The 23,303-nt window shown below is 42.8% G+C and overlaps 1 protein-coding gene across 2 annotated transcripts in view; it reads left to right on the forward strand.

Annotated features, from left to right (window-relative positions):
- Positions 1-23,303, forward strand: part of CDH20 (cadherin 20) — a 1,157,650-nt gene that overhangs the window by 1,091,367 nt on the left and 42,980 nt on the right. For both annotated transcript variants that reach the window (XM_078685760.1, XM_078685761.1), the window contains 2 exons: positions 7,604-7,857; positions 19,457-19,593. In XM_078685760.1, the coding sequence (XP_078541886.1) occupies positions 7,604-7,857; positions 19,457-19,593 (391 nt within the window). The remainder of the gene's footprint in view (positions 1-7,603; positions 7,858-19,456; positions 19,594-23,303) is intronic.

The raw sequence follows: 23,303 nt of genomic DNA on the forward strand, positions 1-23,303 counted from the left end.
TTTCCGGCACAAAAAGGCAGTCAGAAACTGTCTCTGGGGGCCCCCAGCAGGGCCCCATGGGTGTGAGGCTGCCAAATGGTGGGCTGGGGGCACCTATGGTGCCCCTCTGTTGATCCCTGCACCCGGTGGCAGGCACCTTGCGGTGCCATCCACAGGGTGCAGGGATGAACTGCACCCCTGCTTTTTACAATGCAGTCATGCATTCTGCTCAGAATCCACGCTCCCATTGTGAAATATACGAGTGCGACCGAACAGGGTTCGGTCACATCATACTTGCAGGGCCCCAACCGAAGACAGCAGGTCGGTCGGTTACGGCTCCAGACCGATGTCGGACGGACCTGAGTCCCTCCGACATCGGAATCGGCCCCTAAGGGAGGAAATTCCATTGGAAGACTGATCTTCGTTAATGCTATCACAACTGTCTTCCTCAGAAGCTGATGAGGTCAAATGCTAAAAAGCATCAAACTATGAACCAGGATACTTAAGAGAAGAAGCTACTCATAAATGTCTTGAAGTACAAGACAAGTCAAGGATTCAGGTCAAGAAAGTTTTCTTTTGAAGAGGCACTATTATCATACCACAAACTCATGAACAACACAAGCTCAGTCATACCAGTTGAAGGGACATGCTCAATCATTTTGATGATATGTCCTGCACAGGAGAATGGTTCTGTTAGATGCACACATCTTAGTTGTTAAAAATTGGGTTCCTGGTTGACTGGGTTAAAAGCCCTGGTCCAGCAGTAACCACAATCCTGATCATGGTAAGTCACAAATACACCCTGAATTAACCATCGCTCACCCTCTGGTAGCTTGGCATGGAGCGGGCTGGCGTCACTTAAGAGGCAATGTGTAAAGTATTTGTGCAACACTTCAAACAGTAAAACAGTGAAAACACCACACAAAAATATCCCACACGAGGTTAGAAAAATAGCGCTTAATTTCATAAATAAAACAAGACTGAAGTGACAAAAATCCAATAAGTAGAACTGGAGATATTGATTTCTGAAGTATTAAGTGAAAATAGTGCCAGAAAGCACTCAATGCCAACAAGGGATATCTGGTCGCACTGGACCAAGACAAAGTCAAAACTTTGGGCTGATCATGATAAAGAGCGGACCAGCTACAGGAACCAGGCCCGGTCCACTGAGCATAATACAGGTTGTGTCGATGTCAAGAATCGACGAGGAGGATGCAGCTGAAGAGATGTGTCAATGTTGAAGCGATGCGCCGGTGTCCATCCTCACAGTGGCAGCTGTGCACTGGCCTGATTCGTGCAGCAGTGGCAATGCTTTGGCGCTGATGAGCGCAGACGCTGCGATGCAGAGTTCTCATCATCATTGCTGAGGCTGCCAACAATGGAGATGCGAAGACTTCGAGCTAGGGAGTGTGTAATGCAGTGATGATTCCGAAGGCAATGATTCAGGTTGATCTATGCAACAGAGGCAATGAGCCGGATCTGGTCCTGCAAGAGGGGTGATGTGCTGGTTCATATTTCATACGACATCGCTGATGCGCCGGTTCGAGAGAGGATGCGCTGGCTTGGGTGCTGCAAGCACCTTAGGCCCACTTCCAAGGGTCCAGGACTAGGGAGGCACCACTTGGCAGGGCAGATTCACAGATGGCAGAATCCAGGCGCAGAAGCAGGATAGTTGAAAGTCTTTGATGTTCCTGAGACTTCAGATCAGGAGGACAGCCAGCAGGTCCTTGGAGTCACTCTGTGGGCAGTTGATGCAGGTCTAGTCCTTCCCACCCAGGCCAGGAGGTCAGCTGATCAGCCCAGAAAGAATGCAGTTCCTTTAGAGCAGCAGTCCAGTAAAGTGGCATTCTTTCCGCAGCACAGCAGTCCTTCTTCCTGGCAGAGTATTCACAGGTCCAGAAGTGTAGTGAAGCGGTAGTGTCTGAGGTCCATTTCTTATACCCAGTGATGCCTTTGAAGTGGAGGAGACTTCAAAGAAGAGTCTTAGAAAGGCACAGAGGTCCTCCCTTCCTTCCTGTCCCCAGACTCACTACAGGGGGGTATGCAGCCCTTTGTGTGTGGCCAGGACACAGCATGTTGAGGTGTAAGTGTGAGGCTGTGCCCAGCTCCTTCCCTCCCATCCTCCCAGAATATCCCATCAAGTAACACCTAAGCTTCCATTGTGTGTGGCTGTTTGGAGGGATTACACAAAGCTCAGCTGTCACCCAACCCAGACATGCAATCAGAGATAGGCTACAGGCACACAGGGCTAACAGTAGGAACATGCCAATTTTCTAAAAGTGGCATCTTTAAAATTGTAACAATAATTCAGACTTTGCCATTAGAGAGGATGTATCATTGCAATTCCACAGGAACTAAACATGATGGATGAACCTCCTCTCAATTAGCAATTACAGCTTATTAAATGTTAAAAGGAATCCCCAATGTTATCCTAAGGGAGGGTTTGGCCTCACTGTAGTGAAAAACTACCAGAATATGTCAAACTTAAAAATACATGTCCTACCTTTACTTACACAGCACCCAGCACTATGGGCTACCTAGGGCCTACCTCAGAGGTGATTTATATGTAGTAAAAGGGGGTTTGAAGTATTGGCAAGGGTCTTTAAATGGCAAGTCAACACATCAGTGTGAGACTACTTTCAGGCTGAAATGGCAGGCCCGGTACAAGATTTACAGAGCTACTTAGGTTGGTGGCTCAACAAGTGCATCTGGCCCACTAGTAGCATTTAATTTAAAAGCCCTGGGTATGCAGTATACCACTTTACATGGGACTTATAAGCAAATTAAGTGTGCCAATTAGGTATATGCCAATAAAACCATGTGTAAGGGAGTGAGAACAGGCACTTTAGCACTGGCTGGCAGTGGTAAAGTGTACTGAGTCCTAAGGCCAAGAAAAACAAATTCAGCAAAACTAGAGGCAAGCAGGCAAAAAGATTGGGGAAGACCATCTTAAGGCTGACAGGTTTAACAATAGCCCTTACAAAGTAACATAGCAGATGAGTTAGGTCGCAACTTGGAGATGCAAGATTAACCCAAAATGAAGATGTTCAGAAGGCTAGATGTCTGACACATCTCTTTGAGCAAGCAAAAATAAAAAATTTCAGTAATGCACATTCGAATACCCACAAAAGTGAACATAAGGGGATGGCGTGTTGATAAATCTGCCTGGGAAATTTTCTTTATTCTTTACAGCAAATTGCCTTGATGTCATAAATTGTCTATGCAATGGAGTCTTGGGCATGGATTCACAAAAGTGTCAAGGGTAGTGTAAATGTCTTTGAGCAACCACTGATTCCCACGAGCATCACTAGGTTGTCCTCTGTCCAATGCTCGGTACCGCAGGAGCATCCTACTTCCTGCTCTAGAGCTGGGTGTAAGTAAGTGTTTAAACTACATAAACAGTCTTCTTCCAGCACTGTTTATGTTTTTTCTCCTGTAGCTGTCTTCACGACCACTGAAATCAGCAGAAAAGCCTCCCATCGTGGTAAAAAGCAGAGTGCCTCTAAGCAATAGGATCAATACCACTGGGAATAAAAGGAAAACTGAGAGAGAGAGAGAGAGAGAGAGAGAGAAATGTAGATGGGTAGCTCTCACAAGCAGTGTTGTTTCTACAGAGGGGTTCCAAGTGACATCAGATAGAAAACAAAAGCAAAGTTTGAATTGTCGCTGATCTCACTTGGAAACCCGAAGACAAAATGTTATTGGCCGCTATCCTTGTATGATTGTATATGCTGTGGATCAACTGTGCAGGCACAGAGGAGTTCTGGAGGACTCATGCACAACATGGTATGACTTAACTCATACCTGGTTCCCTTAGCTCCGCTTTCAAAATCAAATCTAACTGATGTCCTGCCACCCTCTGATCATCATAATTCAATTCAAGGCCATTTTGTTTTGGTATTAGTTTTCAATAAAACAGCTGAAATATAGCTTAATAAACACTAGTGTATGTTTAACAAGTATTTGCAATGCAATAGGTCTTGCATTTGCAAGAGTTTAAGCTATTGGCATCTTAAATGACAATGCCTATTATTTATCTATTCTGATAATTCACACATAAATAAAGGGCCTTGTAATTTACTATGCCAGTAGTTCAAAATCTTGTAACTGCAAGACCTATTGCATTTTAAAGAAGCATCTGCCATTGTCCAGGGCTGCTTGGAAAGTGAAAGCGCGCATGGCACGCTAAATGTTGCTGGAAAGCATGTTGTGCTTGCAGTGGGAGAAACTCTTTAAAGAGAATAGTGCTTACAGACCAAAAAAGACATACTGTGTAACAACAGAGGTAAAAGGGCCAGTCCTTATGGGAGGTTACAAATTATGACAAGGCAGTACTAAGGTCACCCTATGGTAAGTGTAAAATTGCATGCTAATTTACTGCAGCCCCTGTACTCTGAAACTCAGAATCATGACCTAAGTGTCTTATTACAGTGCATAGTACAGTGTTTTAGAGTAGGGCAGTTTACACCATTTTTATGGCCTCTTTTTGCCATGAGTTGTGATTGTTTGCTACCGTTCATGTGGGCTCCTCTCTGCTAAGTATAGTTTTAAAGTCTTGTCTTCGGTTTCAAAGATTGGTATTGTTATTGGGTTCCTGGGAGTGTTTCTTGTTTTGCATGGTTTTGAAGCTGGGGTAGTTATTAGGTCCCCGTGATTTGTTTCTCTGAGCTAATTAGGGGGTTCCCAGCAGAAGAATAGAGAGGACGGTCTAGCCTTCTTCCTGCCAATCATTGTGGATGTGTGGTGGGTCATAAGTATTTGTGTTTTGATGGAAGTTTTATTTATGCTACAAAAGGCACTCGTTACTTACTAGTAGAAATATATTTATGCCTTGTTATGTTTACTATTTTTAATTTAACACTGCCAGCCTCCTTGTAAGGCTGATGGGAGTAAAAAGGCAGTTTTGATTCCACAAGTGAAAAAAATGGAAAAATAATGAACAAAGGGATTTTATTGTACGCTATTCTGGCTACTTGGTATCTTGGAATGCATAAGTCTGATTACAAGCACTTGAATTATTAATAAACTAGATTTTTTTTTCTTTTATCAAAAAGTTCTCATAGGCAACTCTGAATATAACCACTGGGTGGCAGGACAGAACAAGAATGTGAATGCGTAGTAAATCTCAAGCCTTCAAACTATTATCTCATGTAAAATAATAACTGCAAATATACTCTAGTGAGAATGTTGCACTATTTGCAGTACCTGCTGAAACAACTAATGTCAAGCAAATTCACCAGTGTGATAAGGTGGCGACAGCACTCACAAGGGCCTGTACCCTGGCTGTCATGCACCTTGCCAATAAGGTTTGTGAAGTACGATGTCAAAGGACTGTGAGGGAGTACTGAGGCTTCATACTCTTAAGTTATAACCTCTACTTTGCCTATAGTTGATTACTAGGCCACAAGGAGGGACCAGGGTTGTCTGTGACCAGTGTTTTACTGGCATGCCTGGTGTTTTTATGTCACAGCCAATAAAAACAACGTTTTTCGCCCTTTGTACTATGAACTTAAAATATCAAATGCATGAAGAAATCACTTCAAAAGTATTTTAAAGTTGTTTAACCTATTCTTAAACTGATAATAAAATAAAGAGAGGCAGACTTACCCTTTTAAATCAATCAATCAGTAGATTTGCTGAGTGCTACCTGTCACCCGTGAGGGTATCTAGGTGCTGGCAGAGTCCATTTGATTACCCAAATACCCAGGTCTACAGACTTTCAGAATTTTGGAAGGGATGGAAGGTCTGTAGATGAAAGGGTAGTTTGTTCCATTTCTTCACTGCTAAGTAGGAGAATGAGCGACTGCCGCATCTGCTACGTAGGATGCTGGGGGTGAACGTTAGCGAAAGGGACACGGAGTGGAGGTGTCTGGTGGGCTGATAGAAGTTCCGGCAGTGGTTCTATCTATCTATCTATCTATCTATCTATCTATCTATCTATCTATCTATCTATCTATCTATCTATCTATCTATCTATCTATCTATCTATCTATCTATCTATCTATCTATCTATCTATCTTTCTTCCTGGGTGATGGTGCATCTTGACCTTTGGGGTAGACATTTGCATATAGTACGAAGCATGCAGAGGATGAAGAAGCAGGAGGAGGAGATAGAGTTGACCTGAGTTGTCATGGTTAGCTTGTTTTCCAGAATTATGCCTAGGTTCCTAGCGTGGTTGGTGGGGGTAGGAGTAGTCTGAGTTCTGAGGACCACCAGGATGTTTTTCCATGGGGAGCTTTAGTTTCCAAAAATTAGTACCTCTGTCTTGTCTGTATTGGGCTTTAGGTAGTTGTCCGTCATCCATTTGGCGATGTCTGTCATGCAGTTATGGAAGTTGGTCTTAATGTGTTGGTGTTGTCTTCTGAGAGGGAGAGAATGAGTTGTGTGTCACCGGCGTGGAATATGATGTTGAGTCCACAGGTTTTGTCAATGCTGGCCAGAGGTGTCATGAAAGTGTTGAAGAGGGTGGAACTGAGCGAGGATCCTTGGGGTACTCCACAGATGATTTATTTGGGTTCAGATGTGAAGGGGGGAGGCAGACCTTTTGTGGTCTTCCAGTAAGGAAAGAGGCGATCCATCTAAGAGCAGCTCCTTGGATGCCTATGTTGTGCAGCCTTGCTATAACTGTGTGGCGGTAGACCATATCAAAGGCTGTTGCTAGGTCTTGGAGGATCAGAGCCACAGCTTCTCCTCAGCCGAGAAGGGTTTGGATGTCGTCGGTAGCCGGGATGTGGACTGTCTCGGTGCTATGGTTGCTGCGCAATCTGGATTGGAAGGCGCTGAGTAGAAGGTTCAATTCCATTCATTTTAAGAAAGAATAGATGCAAATGTACATTAATTTTTATTCAAGTATATGCTAGCTCTAGAATATGAGAAAGTTGGCAACCCTTAAGGTAAAGAAAGGAAGGACTGGCTTGGCTGTCAAATGCTGGGGGCGGAGAACGTCGGGCCGGCCATTTCTATTGCCTGCCATTCAGAATATTGTCAGTTTGGCACTGGTCCTTCAATCCATCTGTGCTGAGGGGTGTGAAGAATTGTTAGGGTTATCCCAAAAAATGGAGGTGGTAGAGGGCTCTTACGGAAGGGTCTCTTCACACTATGGGTAGAATTATCTATGAGTGCCTTTTGAGAATTGCAGGTAAAAGCTAGGGGTATAACGTATGCCCCTGAAGCACGGGGGGGCTCTAGTCCCTCAGAGCTCCTCAACCCCTTCAGAGGATCCCAATTCAGTGCAAGCCCAATTGATATCAGTGAGATATGGAAGACTGAGGGTCCCCTCATCAGACTCTGCAGGGGGGGGGGGGCATCATTATGTGTTATTGCCCTGGAAAAAGCCTTGACTCTAAACAGTTTGAAAATTGTGCTACACTATTTATGCCCTTTCTTGAAAAATGTCTAAGATTGAGTAATCTCTCAACACTTTCAACGATACCAGCTGTCGATGTGTGGAGTACTGTCTGACAGGGAAACTCTAAGCTTACTCCTGCGTACAGTTGACATGTATTAATTTGCATAAATCTGACTGGACTGCATAAATAAATGAATAATTTGAACATATGAACTTTCAGCAAAACATAATCAGAGGCAAACTGACTTGCTGCTTTTCATTTCACTTTTTTTTAGCCATTAAGTTTTGAGAGAAAGAAAACCTACACTTTAAAAGTGGAAGGCGCCAACGCGCATCTGGAGGTGCGCTTCCTGAACCTTGGCCCATTCCGGGATCAGACCACTGTGCACATAACCGTTGAGGATGTGGATGAGCCACCAGTGTTTCAGTCCAGTCTTTATTTTGTAGAAGTGCCTGAAGATGCGGAAATTGGGACCACTGTACAGATAGTGTCTGCCAAGGACCCCGATGTGACCAACAACTCCATAAGGTGAGTCATTGCTTGTCATAATCTACCCATGTGTAGTGTTCAGGTTTTGCACAGAATACACATGTTTACCATGGTCACGGTTTTGGGGGCATTTGAGAATCAGTGGCTGATCAGGTGCAGTTAAAACTTACTGGAGGGTCCTGATTTCTTTCCTGAAGGCCAGAAGTCCGGTTGCCTTCCTCAGGTGCTGAGGAGGTCAGTCTAGAGGCAGTGGGTATAAGAGTAAAACACTTATTTATTGATTTCTCTTATGTTTTGTGTAATTCTAGTTTTAATTAGTTGGTGCTTTGAGTAGTGAAGGTATAGATAGGAAAGGATGGCTTTTGTGCTAAATAGTCAAGTTTGTGTGTGTGTGTGTATGTGGCTTCCAAACTGATTTGTGCCAGTGGGGTGTTAACATGTTCATATTTTCATTATGCAGTAATAAGGCAAGCCGCTGCAAGGAAGACCACTTTGAGTGGGAGTAATATTGTGTGAGGGAGACTGGTGACCAAGCCATTACCACCACAGATGTGAGAGAGGATGAGAGCTTGGACACCCTCAACGTAAGAGCTGAGAGAAACACATTCATCTTGCACAGGAGGCAGCTCTGGTACACAGAGTTTTCTCATTTGTTTGAACTTTGAAGAAGGAATTGTAGACAATATGTGGCTTTGGAGCAGAGGGAAGCTAAGAAGCCTTTGAGTTACACTGTGTTCATATAGTCTGCAGTTTGAGTTTGGCAATGTTAACCAGTTGGAAGGGTTCAGTTTATTGTATACAATGACTATCTACAAAGGAATAGTGCCTAGGCATTGCTTCAGATTTTAGCATCCGTTTCAGAGGAGACCTTGGGTTAGGGGTGTGTGTCTTCGGCATTTAGGTGAAAAGTGATGTTTAAAGTGACTAGTAGTGTCCCTGAGGGCTGTATATCTAGGTTAAATTCCATTGACATGAGGCCTGAGCAGTCACATATGTCACTTGGAGAGGAGGAGGTTTGGAGAGGTCCATTAAGTGATGTCTTTGAGAAGAATGAGGCAAACTAGTTGAAGGACATGTCAGAGATGCCATATGTATGGAAAGAATGTTAGGCAGTAATTTGTGGCCGACAAGATCTCAGCCTAGAGAATGGAGATAAGTAGAAGGCACAGGTTACCTTTGTAAGGGATGTCTGTGATGTTAAAATCACCGTCAACAATGTGGATGACTGTGTTCTTGGTGCTGAAGCGAGGGCGTAAGCCTGATTGGTAGACTAACATTCCCATGTGTTGCTCTATGTGGTTGCGAAAAGAAATTCTCACCCAGAAAGTGGAGAGGAGTGATGCAGTGGTGGTTCGAGAGGTTGTCAGTGTTCAATTTTGAGTTCTGGTCAGCGGGGAAAGTATTTTGCTGATCCTCATGGTGGTTATAAAGGAGGTTTTCTGGGTTGGTCCTGACAAAGTCTAGGCTGGGAGGTAGCATCCTTGGAGTGGGACCAAATTATGAGAGGATGATTGCATTGGCAAAAGAGTGTATTCCGTGATTGGAGGATATTAATCACATTATCATTGATAAGAGGCAATATGGAGTGCTGAAGGGAGGTAGAGGAGACAGAGGCAGATTTTTGTATTTGATGGTAAAGTTGGTGTTGTGCATGGTTTCGATTTTGTTAGTGCTGTAGATAGAAGACATTGAAGCTAGTTGCTTCCTCCATTGAGTGTCTTATTCTAGGAAGCACAAGAGGGTTCTTGCACCATTTAATAACATTGGACAACACTATGCTTCCTTCTGCTTCTTAAAGATGATTTGGGGTATTGGTTTGATTTTGATAAGAAAATGGAAACTTTTTGAATTGAGCACATAGTTTCAAATGCTTTGAGTTGTCTCTGATCAGGATGTTTACTAATTCTTTCCTAACATCTTCAGCGTGTCTTGTAGTAGTTGATATCAAGGGACATTTTCATCTTCTTTATGTGAAGGAATGCATGGGTGTCATTGAAGGATGTGAGTGAGAAGTTTAACATGTGAGGGGGAAAAACATCATTTAATGTTTTGAAGCGGTTGGTGACCAATGCGCTGGAGGCGCTCGGGGGTAAAGTTCTTGAAGAACCTGCACGGAAGCTTTGGTTTTCCTTTTATGAGAAGGTTTGTGTTTACTAAGGTCTGCGGGTGAACTGAGAGGATCGGTCCAGTCAGTTGGATTGGGTGGATGACAGGGGAAAGTATATGTGTTGCAGATATTGTACATTTTACTTTATTGCCCATACATGAGTGGATGTCGGGCTGTGGAAACTGTGGTTGTTTTTCGTCAAAAGCTAATTATTTTCTGTTTACTTTGTTTTAGTGGCCTTCTTCTATTAAATAGACTAAATTAAGCATATTTATCTTCAAGTGTTAACTGAAATATACAATTGATAAGGATTTATCTGTCTAAATAACAACATTGTATAAAGTCAGTTTAGGCAAGGCTGTAAGATTGAGAAGTAAGTTTCTCATGGTCGTGGTACTCTGAGCTTCCGTGAGGTTGTAGTCACATGGGTAGTTATTGTCATAGAAGTACTGAGGTTAAAGAAACAACGTATATAGGTTTGTCTTAGCCTGGAGAGTGATATTTGAGCTTGAATGTAGTATGCTGTGAAAGGATATGCATACCCATACGAGCTAGAGGATGGAATGGGGTGAAAAAGAGGACAACTTTGTGTTAGGTGTCGACACCCCCGCCCCAGTTATTTTTAGGTGGGGTAGGTGATGGATGTCATAGCCATCTGGAATGAGCTCATCAAAGCCATTGGCATAATACAAGAGTTCCCCAGGTCTCAGTGATGCAGAAAAGGTCTTGTTTGTGCCGAGTGAAGAGCTCCACCATGTTGGTTGCTTCTGAGCGGGGTGCGAGCTGATGAATGCGTGGCAGAGATGTTAAGATTGGGTTTTAGTTTCTAGACCGTGCAGTGAAGTAAGGTATTAGTATGGCCTACGTTGATCCCACTAGACACTTAAGCATCCTACAGACCACATTAGTCAAAACATTACACGTTCATCCAACATTGTCGTTATGTGCTTTATGTCGGCTTTCTCATACCCACTAGGAGCCTTCAATACTAAGGAACAACACATAAACATCCAATAGTATACATAAGATAGAATGCCTTTTATTTATAGGTTATCCAAGTTCACTGTGTGATGTAGATGTCTCTGGAACTGTGGGAGGTCTGGGAATATGCATTACAAGGTTGTGATTAATCAGCAAAATATCAAAAAAGGAGTATTTGTCAGTGGCTGGAATGCTCAGGCCCATTGCTAGACACTGCGCCCATGATGTACAGCTTCCTCTGCAACTGAAAGTTACCTTGCAAGGAGGAGAAGGGCAAAAACGTCAACAAACATCATAACTCCCAGCAAACTAAGAACAATGCCAGAGAGGTCTAGTGAAAAAGTTGTGCCCAACGCATTCAAGACCAGAAAATTCAAAAGCAATTTCTTTACATTATCACATTTCAAAAGTGGAAATGTATTCTCTTCTCAGCAGTTGAAAGATTGAGATTGAGAAAGAAATCATGGTGTGATTTTTATTCCTGTATTTAGTTATTTCCTTGTCTGTTTTTGTGTCTAGCAATCCATCCATATATCCATATATTCATCCATATGATAATAAAGAGTTTGTAAAGCGCCTGGTTACACTAGCTAGTGTGTCCCCGCGATGCATCCATCCATGCAGGATTTGAGAAACCATTAGCCCAAACCAAGTCATTTATACTTAACATGCATCTTCTTAAAGGGCCTAACAAATGTAAGAATTTTCAATGCATATTTTGACATGTAGCACCTTAAGCGCACTCATTATGCAGCATTTTATAACTACCGTTCTAGCTGTGTAGGGCGCTCCACATTTGACACCAGAGTATTCAGCTGGTGTTTTGTGGGGCATGGACTACAGGATGGATATATAGGTTACTACGGGATGGATATATAGGTGACTATGGGATAGATATATAGGTGACTACGGACTGGATATGCTGGTGTCAAGTCCTTTGGAATCAACTGAATGGGCAGTAAGCAGAGACATGAAGCCATGACTAAATAAAGAGACTCAGACATTGGGCATAGATCTGTCAGGGGAGAATGGACGAGCAAGTGCGTTGGAAGAGGAAAAGGAAGATTGGGCTTGGGAATAGGGAGTGAGGAGTAAGCGACAGTGCCTGCATGAGAGGTTCAGTATGGGGATGGGTATCAGGCGTTGAGAACTGTGGATGGACAGGCAAACGATATGTGTTGGAAGAGGCAAACAAAAACCCAGAGAGGGTGAGCCAATGACCAGGAAAGATGACCCGTCTGGGAGGGGGCATATGGAGTGGCTAGAATAGGTCGGAGTGCAAGGAAGTGGTTGGCGGGCACTAGTAGGGCCATTAGACAATGTTTGAAGCTGAATGAGCTGTAAAAGGGTTTTTAGAAAGTGTGTAGGAGGGAAGAGGACTGGACAAGAATTTGGGCAGGGACAACGATTGGATAAAGGAAAAACAAGGAGGGAAAACGGCTGGGGCAACAGTCCACGGGAACTGAAACAGGCCGTTTCATGGCATCCATCATCCCAAAAGGCAAATTTATGATGGTCCAAGCCTTGCTAAAGGGTTTCAGAAGTGAAGGCAGCTTCAATTAGGTCATTACAAACTTCAAGAAAACAATAGATAATGCATAACCTATGACGTTTGATTGACGTACTGCTAGTATGAAATTCCATGATTTTTTGGTACATTCTTGTAAATGTTTGTGCATCTATGTTATATTTATGTGTGCCAATAGCCATTTCTGAACATAAGTTCTGAGATCTGAATCAAATGATATTGAATTACATTTGAATTGGAATCATCCATCTGGCCATTCACCCATCCATCCATCCTTGCATAAGAACATGCATCTGTCTATTTGTCTTACATATAAAAGTCTGTCTACATGTGCCTTTATTTGTGATGTCTGTGTCTCTGTGTTTCTGTCCATCGGTTGGTCTGTCTGCATGAATATCTATGTTGGTTGGTCTGTGTGCATTAATGCCGGTATATCTGTTGTCTGTATGCATGTGTGACTATGTGTCTGTTGCTGTGTGCAAATGTAGCTATTTGGCTTACTGCCTGACTACATAGGTGTGATTAGGTGCCTAAAAGTATATTGTTCTGCATGTGTATGAATGTCTTTAAGTGTGTTGTGATAGTTGCATGTATCCATGGACGCATGCGCTCTATGGGTATAAAAGTGTGCTCTCTGTCTATTTGTGTATGCAATATACAAAATCAAACCTTTTGACTTTGATAATGCATGTTTGTTTTCATTCATTCTTTCTGTCTTTCCCCCAGTTTCTCTCTTTTGTTTTTGTTCTCTCACCCTTTCTTTACCTTTGTGCCTCATATCTCCACCAAACCCTTGTATATTTTTCTATATATTTCACCCTGTCATTGTGCGTCTTGCTGTTGCCACTTATATTTCTGTTTTGCTAGGTTTCTTTCTACTCTTACGTATTCTGCTGATTCGCTCTCTTCTCTTTCCTCTTGAAACCTCACTGTTCACTCAAGGACAGTCATGTTATTTCATTTTCTTTTCCACATCCTTCTCCGCTGAAATACATGTCATTGATTTGTAAAATATATGATGCTTGTCCCCAACCCAGGTACGGTGCATGCCTCATCATATAGAATGTACAGAGAGCATACTGTACCAGCACAAATGCCTACACCATTGGAATAAATACGAGGTTTACCTTATAGCTCCTTTCCACCCTCTTGTTTAGGTCTCGCTTACAGTCAGCTTTAGCAATCTGTTGTCAAATTTTCTACAGTCTAAAATGTACTATACAGCATGGACTTGGACTCATCTTCTTGCTCAGGACTGAATGGCCTTCTTGTCTTAGTTCACTGCTCAATTCAATTCAATTCAGTTTTATTGATTTAAACCTCTTCAGAGATCAACAATTTAAGGTGGATAAAAAATCTATACTTTTTTACAAGTCTTTTACAGACCATATACATAATTTCGTTTTAAAATTATGGTACAACAGGTTTTAAAAATCTATACAATTTGTAACACACTAATTCATTCGGGGGGATTTAATTAAGACAATCGGGTCATTAACAGTTAGTAGATTATATCTAAACCATATAGGTTTTCCAAAATAATGCCTAGCTTCCACCAGTTCTTTATTGGGACAAATGTACAGCACATGCGCTAGATCTTGGACTCCTACTCTACATAATTCACATAATCCCCTCTTTTCACTTGCGTCATTCCAGTGTTTTGTATAGACATTAAATGGTAAGATCCCAAGGTGAAGCATAATTATACAGCATCAAACGCTGTGATCTAGAGTGTATCTCAGATATTTTTGATGAGTCTTATACTCAATGTAGGTTATATAAGGCCTATAAAGTGTTAATTGTGAACAATACGTCATATCTAGATCAAAACTTAATCACAGAGTCATGTTTTTTTAAAATCACTTCATATGTGCTGGTGACAAAGACTGTAAGAGTGTTATCGTGCATTGAAATTGCTTCGAAGGTATAATGGCATTTTTATAAAAAGTATGATGGCTTGATCCAACCTTAAAATGTTCTTGCTTTAAGAGGGATTGTAAAGAGCCTTCTTCTGGATGCAATGATTATACGTCCATCTGATTATGATGGCCAGGGCTCTTGAGTAGTCTCTTGCTATGGAAAGCTCAAGGCGAAGTGCTTGAACTGTAGCTTGGCTCATTGTAGTTATTGTTCGGAGTAATTTCCCTTCATTCGTTCACTGCTCCATATTTAGTGTTTTTCTTTCCTATTCTTGTGTTTGCCCTTCCCCAAGACTATAGCTATTTGACTTCATTTTTTGATTGGAAGATTGGAATCCTCCCACTCCTTATGTAACAGGACTATCTTTTTAGTTATATTTCAGCACTCCATGGGGGCATATCAATCCCCTCTCTCTCTCATCTACTCACTACCACCTCTATCCAATACAATAAACAGATGTTATTCAGTGCCAAGATACCATTCTGTGTGAACTTGCGCTTCAAAAATTTACGTTATACATCACACGCTGTTCTAAAGCATAATGAAAGAAACATGCACCAAACAAGTAGGGCATACTATTTGAATGATTCTATGTATAAAATCATCCAAATGCGATGTCTGACTTGCAGGGTGAGATTTTTGTTCATGATTAGTAGTGATCGGAAATTCTTTTTAGTTAAATATTTTTTTATTGGGATTGAGAAATGTAGTACACAGTACACTTGGCAAAAAGAATAAGATAATGAGATATATTACAGAGCAGATACACTGTTAGTCCAGCAATACCATAGAGATAAGAATTTATGAAAAGCAATCTAATATTTAAATATAATAATATGAACAGGTTGCATTTCTTTTTTTTTTTTTTTTTTTAAAGAGGAGGAAAAAAGATGATAGACAAAGGTAGAAAGGAAAGGGAATAGAGAGAATGGAGGGAAGGAGGTGAGAATAATGGTAAAGATATAAATATAGGAGTTAAAAATTAGGCTGAAGACAGAACGGTAGTGAAAGGTACCCAGAATAAATCAGATGTAATTGTTTGAGGTAACGAAGATGGAAGTAGATATTCTATGGTCATCACAAATAGGTTTCTACCATGTTAACATACATGTTTTAGAATTATCTTTCCAACAAGTAAGTTTAACCTTAAAAGCAAGTGCAAAGAAAAGATCTAATAGTACAGGCTCAAGAAAAAGATTATTAAAAGCATCTGACATAGTTCCAAAAAATACATTTTCACTTGAAAATGGAATATTACCCTGAAATATCATATCATTAAACATTTGGACCAAATAGATTTCCAAATATTAAACACTTGAGGACAATAGTATAATAGATGGATTAACGTATGATTGGAAGAGAAACAGGACCAGCATAAGGGAGAGGCAGAAGAATCAATTTTATGCATAAAAGTAGGCGTGATAACAGCTCTATTATAACCAAAAATAAAGATTGGGTGATATTGGCAACTTTGGAAGTATTGAAAAGTTTAAGCCATAGTTTTATTCCATTGGTGAACAGAGAATGGTATATTAAGGCCTTTTTCCCATAACAATTCAACAGAGGATTTAAGTCTTACAGGCATAGGAGCAGATAAAAAGTATGAGAGAGGTTTTGGGAATCAAATCATGATGAATATTGTATAATGGTTTCAAGGGAGTGAACAGAATGGAATCAGCTGGGAAGTTATTGTTTAGTAAAAAGGATAGGAGCACATGTGATAGTTGGGTATTTTGTTGTAAACAAGAGATTGGCAAGTCATATTGTTCTTGTAAATGAGCAAAAGGTGTAATAGAGTTTTGGGAAACCATATGATGAACATAGACAATACCCTTTTCTTTCCAATGCTTGAAAAAAAAGATTTATGGCAAAATGTAATACAGTTCTTATACCAAATGGAAGATGCTAAAAAAGAATGATAAAATCAGAACCTTGTGTAAATATTGTATGCATGAAATGTTGGGAATATTTTAAAACGGATTTTTAGACATAAAACTACAGTTAGACATAAAGATAATAAAATGAAATTAAAAATCATGCAATCATGTAATAAAGAGCCTTCAAAAACAATCCATCATGATGTAGGAGAGTCTTGATAGTCTTAGTCAAAGTATAAACTTGTTGCATAAAAAAAGTATGATATAACTTAAAATTAGATAAACGTACATCACCTTCAGTCTTATGTCGAATTAGTTTAGATAAGGCAATACAGGCACATTTATTATTTCTTGAGCAGCAAAGGCAGCTTTTCCAATTAATAGGATGAAGTAACACTGGAGGCATGGTGGTGATAATAGTCTTTTTTCTATGAGGTCACCTATAAAAGCATCATGTACGAGCAATAAACCTTTGCATGATTAAGGCTCGTAAAGAGGTGCCAAAATACATTGGATTGATTTTCGTGCTATGCTGACTCTTGAATATAAAATACCCACCGTCTAGGTTCCAAGAATCAAGGCTAAGCATCTGCCTTTGATGGGGAGAGTATGTTGGATGTATTGATATATATATATATATATATATATATATATATATATATATATATATATATATATATATATATATATATATATATATATATATTGCCACAGCTTCTTCTTCCTACGTTTAGTAGACCAAAGACACGGCACAGCAACAGATAGTTTTTTGCGTTATTTATTTACACACCAGTGCAAAAAAGAAAGTGCATCAAATGGACGGTCTACGCGTTTCGGCTCCTGCCTTCCACTGGACCATCTCGTTATTTATTTATTTATTTATTTATTTATTTATTTATTTATTTATGGGGGAAACAAACGTCTCAGAAGAGTAGCTTTGAAAGAAACGAGGCAAAGCCAGGAACTGGTGCAAGGTGATTTATTGTGCTCTACACCATGCCGCCATGACGCGTTTCAGCCTAACGAGGCCTTGATCACATGACCCAGGTTCCAAGAATCAAGGCTAAGCATCTCCCTTTGATGGGGAGAGTATGTTGGATGTATTGCTATATATATACATCCTCTTCCCCAGATGTTGATTTTACGATGGCCCAGCAGCTAACCACTGCTCATTTGCCTATCTGTTGCTCTCCACCCTTCCATTTCCATTGCTTTATTGTTTACCTTTATTTATTAATATTCGCAAGGCCCTGACATCTGCACACTGCTTCTTTTACTTTAGGGTGCACATTCATATTTTTATTAGTAATGTACAGTTCTAAATGGACGTCGGCCTTGTTGGATAAATAGCCTTCAGTGCATTACAATGTATGCATATGCATCCACGAAAATTGCAGCCATCTTCAATTGGTGAATGTTGCCATTTTCCAACACGACCGATTGCCATTTTAAAAATCTAAATCAACACGATATATTTATGCACAGAAGTGCCAGTACACAACCATTAGGTCAGTATTCAACTTTTGAAATCGAGGCTATTGGCTTTGCCAATGCTTGCTTAAAGAGACAAAACTCAAGTGACAAACAACTTTGTGTTAAAAGTAACACACACCTCTTTAATTGCCTCTGTGTCCACTGTAAATTAGATGTGTTGTCTGTATTGTGATTCCGTAGCCTTCTGTATGCACACAGCTCTGTGCTGGCTTTCTTAGGAAGTGATGGGCTGTATTGGGAGTCAAAGGTTTCTGAAACCTGAAGCAAACAGCAAGTACTTTCCACTAGATGTCAACCCCTCAATATCTCATTTATTTACACTGCAACATATAATGCTACCTCACCCACCCTCTATCTGTCAACACAATGCTTGTCCCACAGTCAAACCACAGGGCATGCCCTGGGATGGGGTCTTTGACGCATACTTTACCCATTCATCCTGCTTTTCATCTGATTGTATGCCAAGGCACTCGGCAGCCTGGCATTAGTTAAAAATTGGGCCCCGGTTTTATGGTATTTATGTTTTTAACATTCTGTCTGTATTTATCAATATTTATTATTGGCCATCTAATCGGTATTTATCCATTTTTTTGTATTTTGAGAATACATTTTGTGATAAGTATCTTTCCACATTTTTTTAACTGCTAAACATGCACTCTTACTTTGATGTCTGTTGCGTTTTACCAAATTTAGCAACCAAATATAGCAAAATATTACACCCACAGGTACCTTTCAGCATTACATTATAAATGTATGTTCATTTATACCTGTATTGAGGGAGATCTGAACCTGTGTTTTTTAACTCCCCATGCTGTCTATCTGTTGTCCTGGAATTCACGAAAGACAGCATGGAGAGTCAATTTCAAGAACCACAATTTTCAGTATTTTTCCCCTTTTAAAAATAAATACAGACAGGAAAAATATTGTTTTCTCTCTGTATTTGTTGTAAAAATCTGTAAAAATGGAAAACTGGAAGCCTTAGTTATAATTCGATGACCATGGCCTACACATGGCCTGGGTTAAAAAACTGGAGGTTTTATTGCTGATTCGTAAGTGCCACTTGTGACTGAAGTTGAAAATATTGCGATGTCCTCTCTGGCTGGTTGCTGATTTGGGTTTGGAGAAGAGACGGGGTGTAAAATATTTAGGACCAATAGCCGAATCCCACAATATGAGTACTGAATAAGCATGGGAGCTTAACAACGAGGGGATGATGCAGGAGTCATTTGTTGACCTACTGCAGACAGTGTAATGAAAATATTTTTAGGCTGGTATGGAAACACATTTCACTCTAAGAATATTTTACTGCACATTGAAAGTACTCTTAGTGGTATTTACTCCCAATGCTGATTTGATTGCACTTGGTTCAGTTTTGCCAGCAGGCAGCTGTTGTGTGCCTTGAGTATAGAACATTATTACTGTTCGTATATTGTTAAATGCATTTTTGTAAGTATGTTACAGCCTTTTATTGTGTATTTATGTATTCTTTTATTTCCTTAACAGGTCGAATAAAGATGTATTGATTTGAATTGATAGCACTTGTAGTAATGCTTAATTACAATAGCTGGGGAGTTAATCTTACCAAAACTCTAATTTACCACTTAATGAATCCTTTTGCTCAATACCCTATATATGCTGGGTACCAAGAACAAGTTAATTGCATTAAAGTGCTCTGACCTTTTGTTTGGTAACAGTGTTTCCCTAATTCAACATGCTATGTTATCGCTGCAGGTACTCCATCGATAGAAGCAGTGACCCTGGAAGATTCTTCTATGTTGACATAACAACAGGAGCCCTGATGACCGCACGGCCACTTGACCGAGAAGATGCCTCTTGGCACAATATTACGATCTTAGCCATGGAGATGAGTGAGTGTGGGATACAGATGCAAATGCTTGAATAAATACCCAAGGACAGATTTACATATATTTGATGCAACGCAGAGCAGCAACCAAACTTAAGCCGCATTGTGTCAACGGGAGAGAGCAGAACAATGGCATATCTGTTAAGATATTGCATTGTTCCTCTGTTCCCCTGTGTTGCTGCAGTTTAGGCAGCCTTAGGTGATGCAGATGCTCCCGCACCATAGTGCAAGGGTCTGTGCTTGGTGTCTAGCATAGATTTTGTACAGTAAGACTGCCCTTCCTGCACAAAACACAAAGCATAGACATAGATAGAATCAGCAAACGCGATTCGCCCAGTGAATGGGCTTCTTCAGGGCTGTAATTGCATACAAAATTGTGGATACATCAGTATTTTAAATAGAGGGATCATAAAGAAATACCACAGAAACATTACTCAAAAAGTTACAAAGAAAGCGAAAGAGACGAAGAGGAGAGAGAGAAGAGAAAAAGAGGGGAGACAGTGATGAATGTGACTACAGAGGTGATCGGGAAAGAGGTGTGAGCAAATGACTTGAGCATGAGGGAATCCCACGAACGTGATAGCGAAGTGCTGGGATATACTTGTGCACCTATTAAAAAGCAGTGAAACATAGACGGAAGAAAAAACTGCAGAAGTGAGAAAAATAGATCTCTGTCAAGGGTGTTCACTAATACCAGGGGTGTTCACGGGTACCCCGATGAGTGCAGTGACCCAAATTGTATCTGTTGGTCCAGATATACAACCCATGCCGCATGCAAATAAGGTAAGCGTAGTTTGGCTTTCCAAAGGCTTATTGAGAACGCAAGTATCTTCAAGGTTTTTTCAAGAGATGCCCAGTTGAAAGGCGTGCTAAAAGATGTATAATGTAACCAGTCAGAAATGTGAAGGCGAGAAGTAGTCGGACATTTCATTCTATTTACCAAAAGTATGCGAGACATACCTAATTAAGCAGAAAGAACTCCCGTGTTGGAGAGAAATCTTTGTACTTGGCAGAAAAAGACCTGAAACACAATAGACTAACAGCCTGATTCATGTACGGGCCGTTTTGCGTGTCCCTAATAGCGATTAATAGCGACTCGCTATTGAGGAAACGCAAAACGGCATTCATGTACTTTTCGGGGAAAAAATAGCGACTCGCACGCGGGCGCTAAAGCCGTTAGCGACCGACAAAAAACGCAGAAAAATCGCTATTTCCGGCTACCTGCGATCGGGATAGCGACTCGCAATCCCGATCGCACGGGATAGCGACTCGCAATCCCGATCGCACGGGATAGCGACTCGCAATCCCGTGGGATCGGGAATGCGAGTCGCTATCTCGCGGGAACTGGAAAACGGGAAGACGCATTACGAGCACCGTGATGACATCACAACCAGGAAGCAGCCAAATCCCACCCCCAAACAACACAGTGACGCTATCAGTCGAGTGTTGAAGACCGAAAGCTGCCGCTAAACCGCCGTTAGCGACTCACAACCCCGCCGAAATAGCGACCGCCATGTCGGAGGAACCCCAGCCAGGCCCCAGCAACAGCGCTGGCCGCAAGCGCAAACTGAAATTCTCCGAACAGGAGCTGGAGAACCTCATCGAAGGGGTGGTGGCCAACCACGACCAGCTGTTTGGTGCCAACTCCCGGAGGGTCCCAGAGCAGGAGAAGAGGAGGATCTGGGTTGGGATTGCCTCCAGTGTGAACTCTGTGGGCGTTGCGGACAGGTCTCTGGAGGAACTCAAAAAGCGGTGGTACGACCTCCGAGGCCGTGCCAAGGAGAGGGTTGCGGAGCGCCTTGGTGAGGCATCAGGCACCGGAGGTGGTGGACCGACTGTCCCACCCAACACCCCCCTGGAGGACCAGGTAGAGGACACGTTGGAGAGGGAGGCGTGTGTTGGCGTGACCCCTCTGGACTCCTCCCGCCCCACCCAAGACACCCAAGGTAAGTGGCATGCGACTGCGACCCTGTCCCCTATGACCGCCCCTGACCAAATAGGCTCACTCATTGGCCCTTAGTCATGCCTATGTTGTGCATCAGGAAATGCCCTGAAGCATTGTGGGAGACGTAGTATGTCCACAATGTAGTAGTACCACAATGCGGCCAGAAAGGTTCCAAAGTGCGCAAATACACAGCCACCCAGGGAATGACACCCAGCATGCATGTAACATCTGCACGTCTGACAGTCACATGCACCTAATGAGTATCCACTTACCCTCACAGGTGCGGGAGACAGCAGTGACAGTGAGAGGCTGCTGATCGATGAGGAGGCCCAGGAGGAGGAATCCCTACCTGATACACAGCCACCAGCCCCTGCAGCAGCGCCAACACCAGCAGCCAGGCCCCCCGCCTCTGCTGCTTCAACACCTGCAGGCCCACCGTCTGCCAAGGCCAGGCCCCCCGCCTCTGCTGCTTCAACACCTGCAGGCCCACCGTCTGCCAAGGCCAGGCCCCCGCCTCTGCTGCTTCAACACCTGCAGGCCCACCGTCTGCCAAGGCCAGGCCCCCCACCTCTGCTGCTTCAACACCTGCAGGCCCACCGTCTGCCAAGGCCAGGCCCCCCGCCTCTGCTGCTTCAACACCTGCAGGCCCACCGTCTGCCAGAGCCAGGCACCCCACCAATGTGCCTCCAGTGGCTGCGGCACCTGCAACACCAGCTGCAACAACACCTGCAGCACGGCCAATGAGATCTGGGCCAGCCACATCCGCTACACAGCGGCCCAACAGCAGGCGGGGCAATGGGCATCTCCATGCCTGCATGAGCGTGGAGCGGCGCATGCTCCGCATACACCAGCGGCAGTCCCAGCAGCAAGGAGCAATCCAGCTCCAGCTTCATAAGATAGGCCGCAATGTGGCTGGAGTCGGGGAGAGGATGGACCGCATGACGGCGGCCATGGACCGCATGACGGCGGCTATGGAAGACAACACTGCAGCGCTGGTGAAGCACCGCAGTGTTGCAAGCAGGCGCCACCACCAGTTGCTGAGCCGGCTGTCCACCTACAGCCGCTCCAATTATGTCTCGGCAAATGCCACCACCCTGCTTGCGCGGCGCTCCTTGGCCCAGCAGCACCAACTGGTCCAGTGCTGCGAAGATATTACCCGGGTGCTGGAGCATTTGACCACCGCCGTCACCGCACTGCACGCACCTGTGCTACCGGCAATTGTGGGGGGTGATGATGCTAGTGAGGGTGCCTCCAGTGTCAGCAGCCACTCTGCCACGCAGGCCCCCCCACCTAGGCGCAGCACAAGGGCTACGCCTGCTCCAGCTGCCCAGGAGGAGGAAGAGCCTCCCAGGCGCCTGCAAATAGTGCGCCGGAGGCGCCAATGACATTGTGTCAGGGACACAGGCGCAGGCTGAACTTAAGCCTGCCATGGACCGTCTCATGCAGTATGCATGAATACTGCATTTTGTAAATAGTTGTTTCCAAGACCCATTACTTTTTTTGTGATTATAACAAATACATTTATTTTGGTGCACACATACGCCTTGTGTAATCATTACAGTTTGCATGCAATTGTGATATGTGGGGTGGGGGAAGGGGGTGGGCTAGAAATTGTTAGCTGTGATGTGGTTGCGACGTCTGTGGCCTTCAGCTGGGTTCTCCCCGCGTGCATGGTGCGCATGTGCTGGTGGCCGGTCGTCCCCCTCAGATTCACTGCCTGAGATGTCAACTGGTATCCGGCGCTTGGTTGCAATGTTATGAAGCATTGC

This window comes from Lissotriton helveticus, chromosome 4_1 (genome assembly GCF_964261635.1).
Source record: "Lissotriton helveticus chromosome 4_1, aLisHel1.1, whole genome shotgun sequence".
NCBI lineage: Eukaryota > Metazoa > Chordata > Amphibia > Caudata > Salamandridae > Lissotriton > Lissotriton helveticus.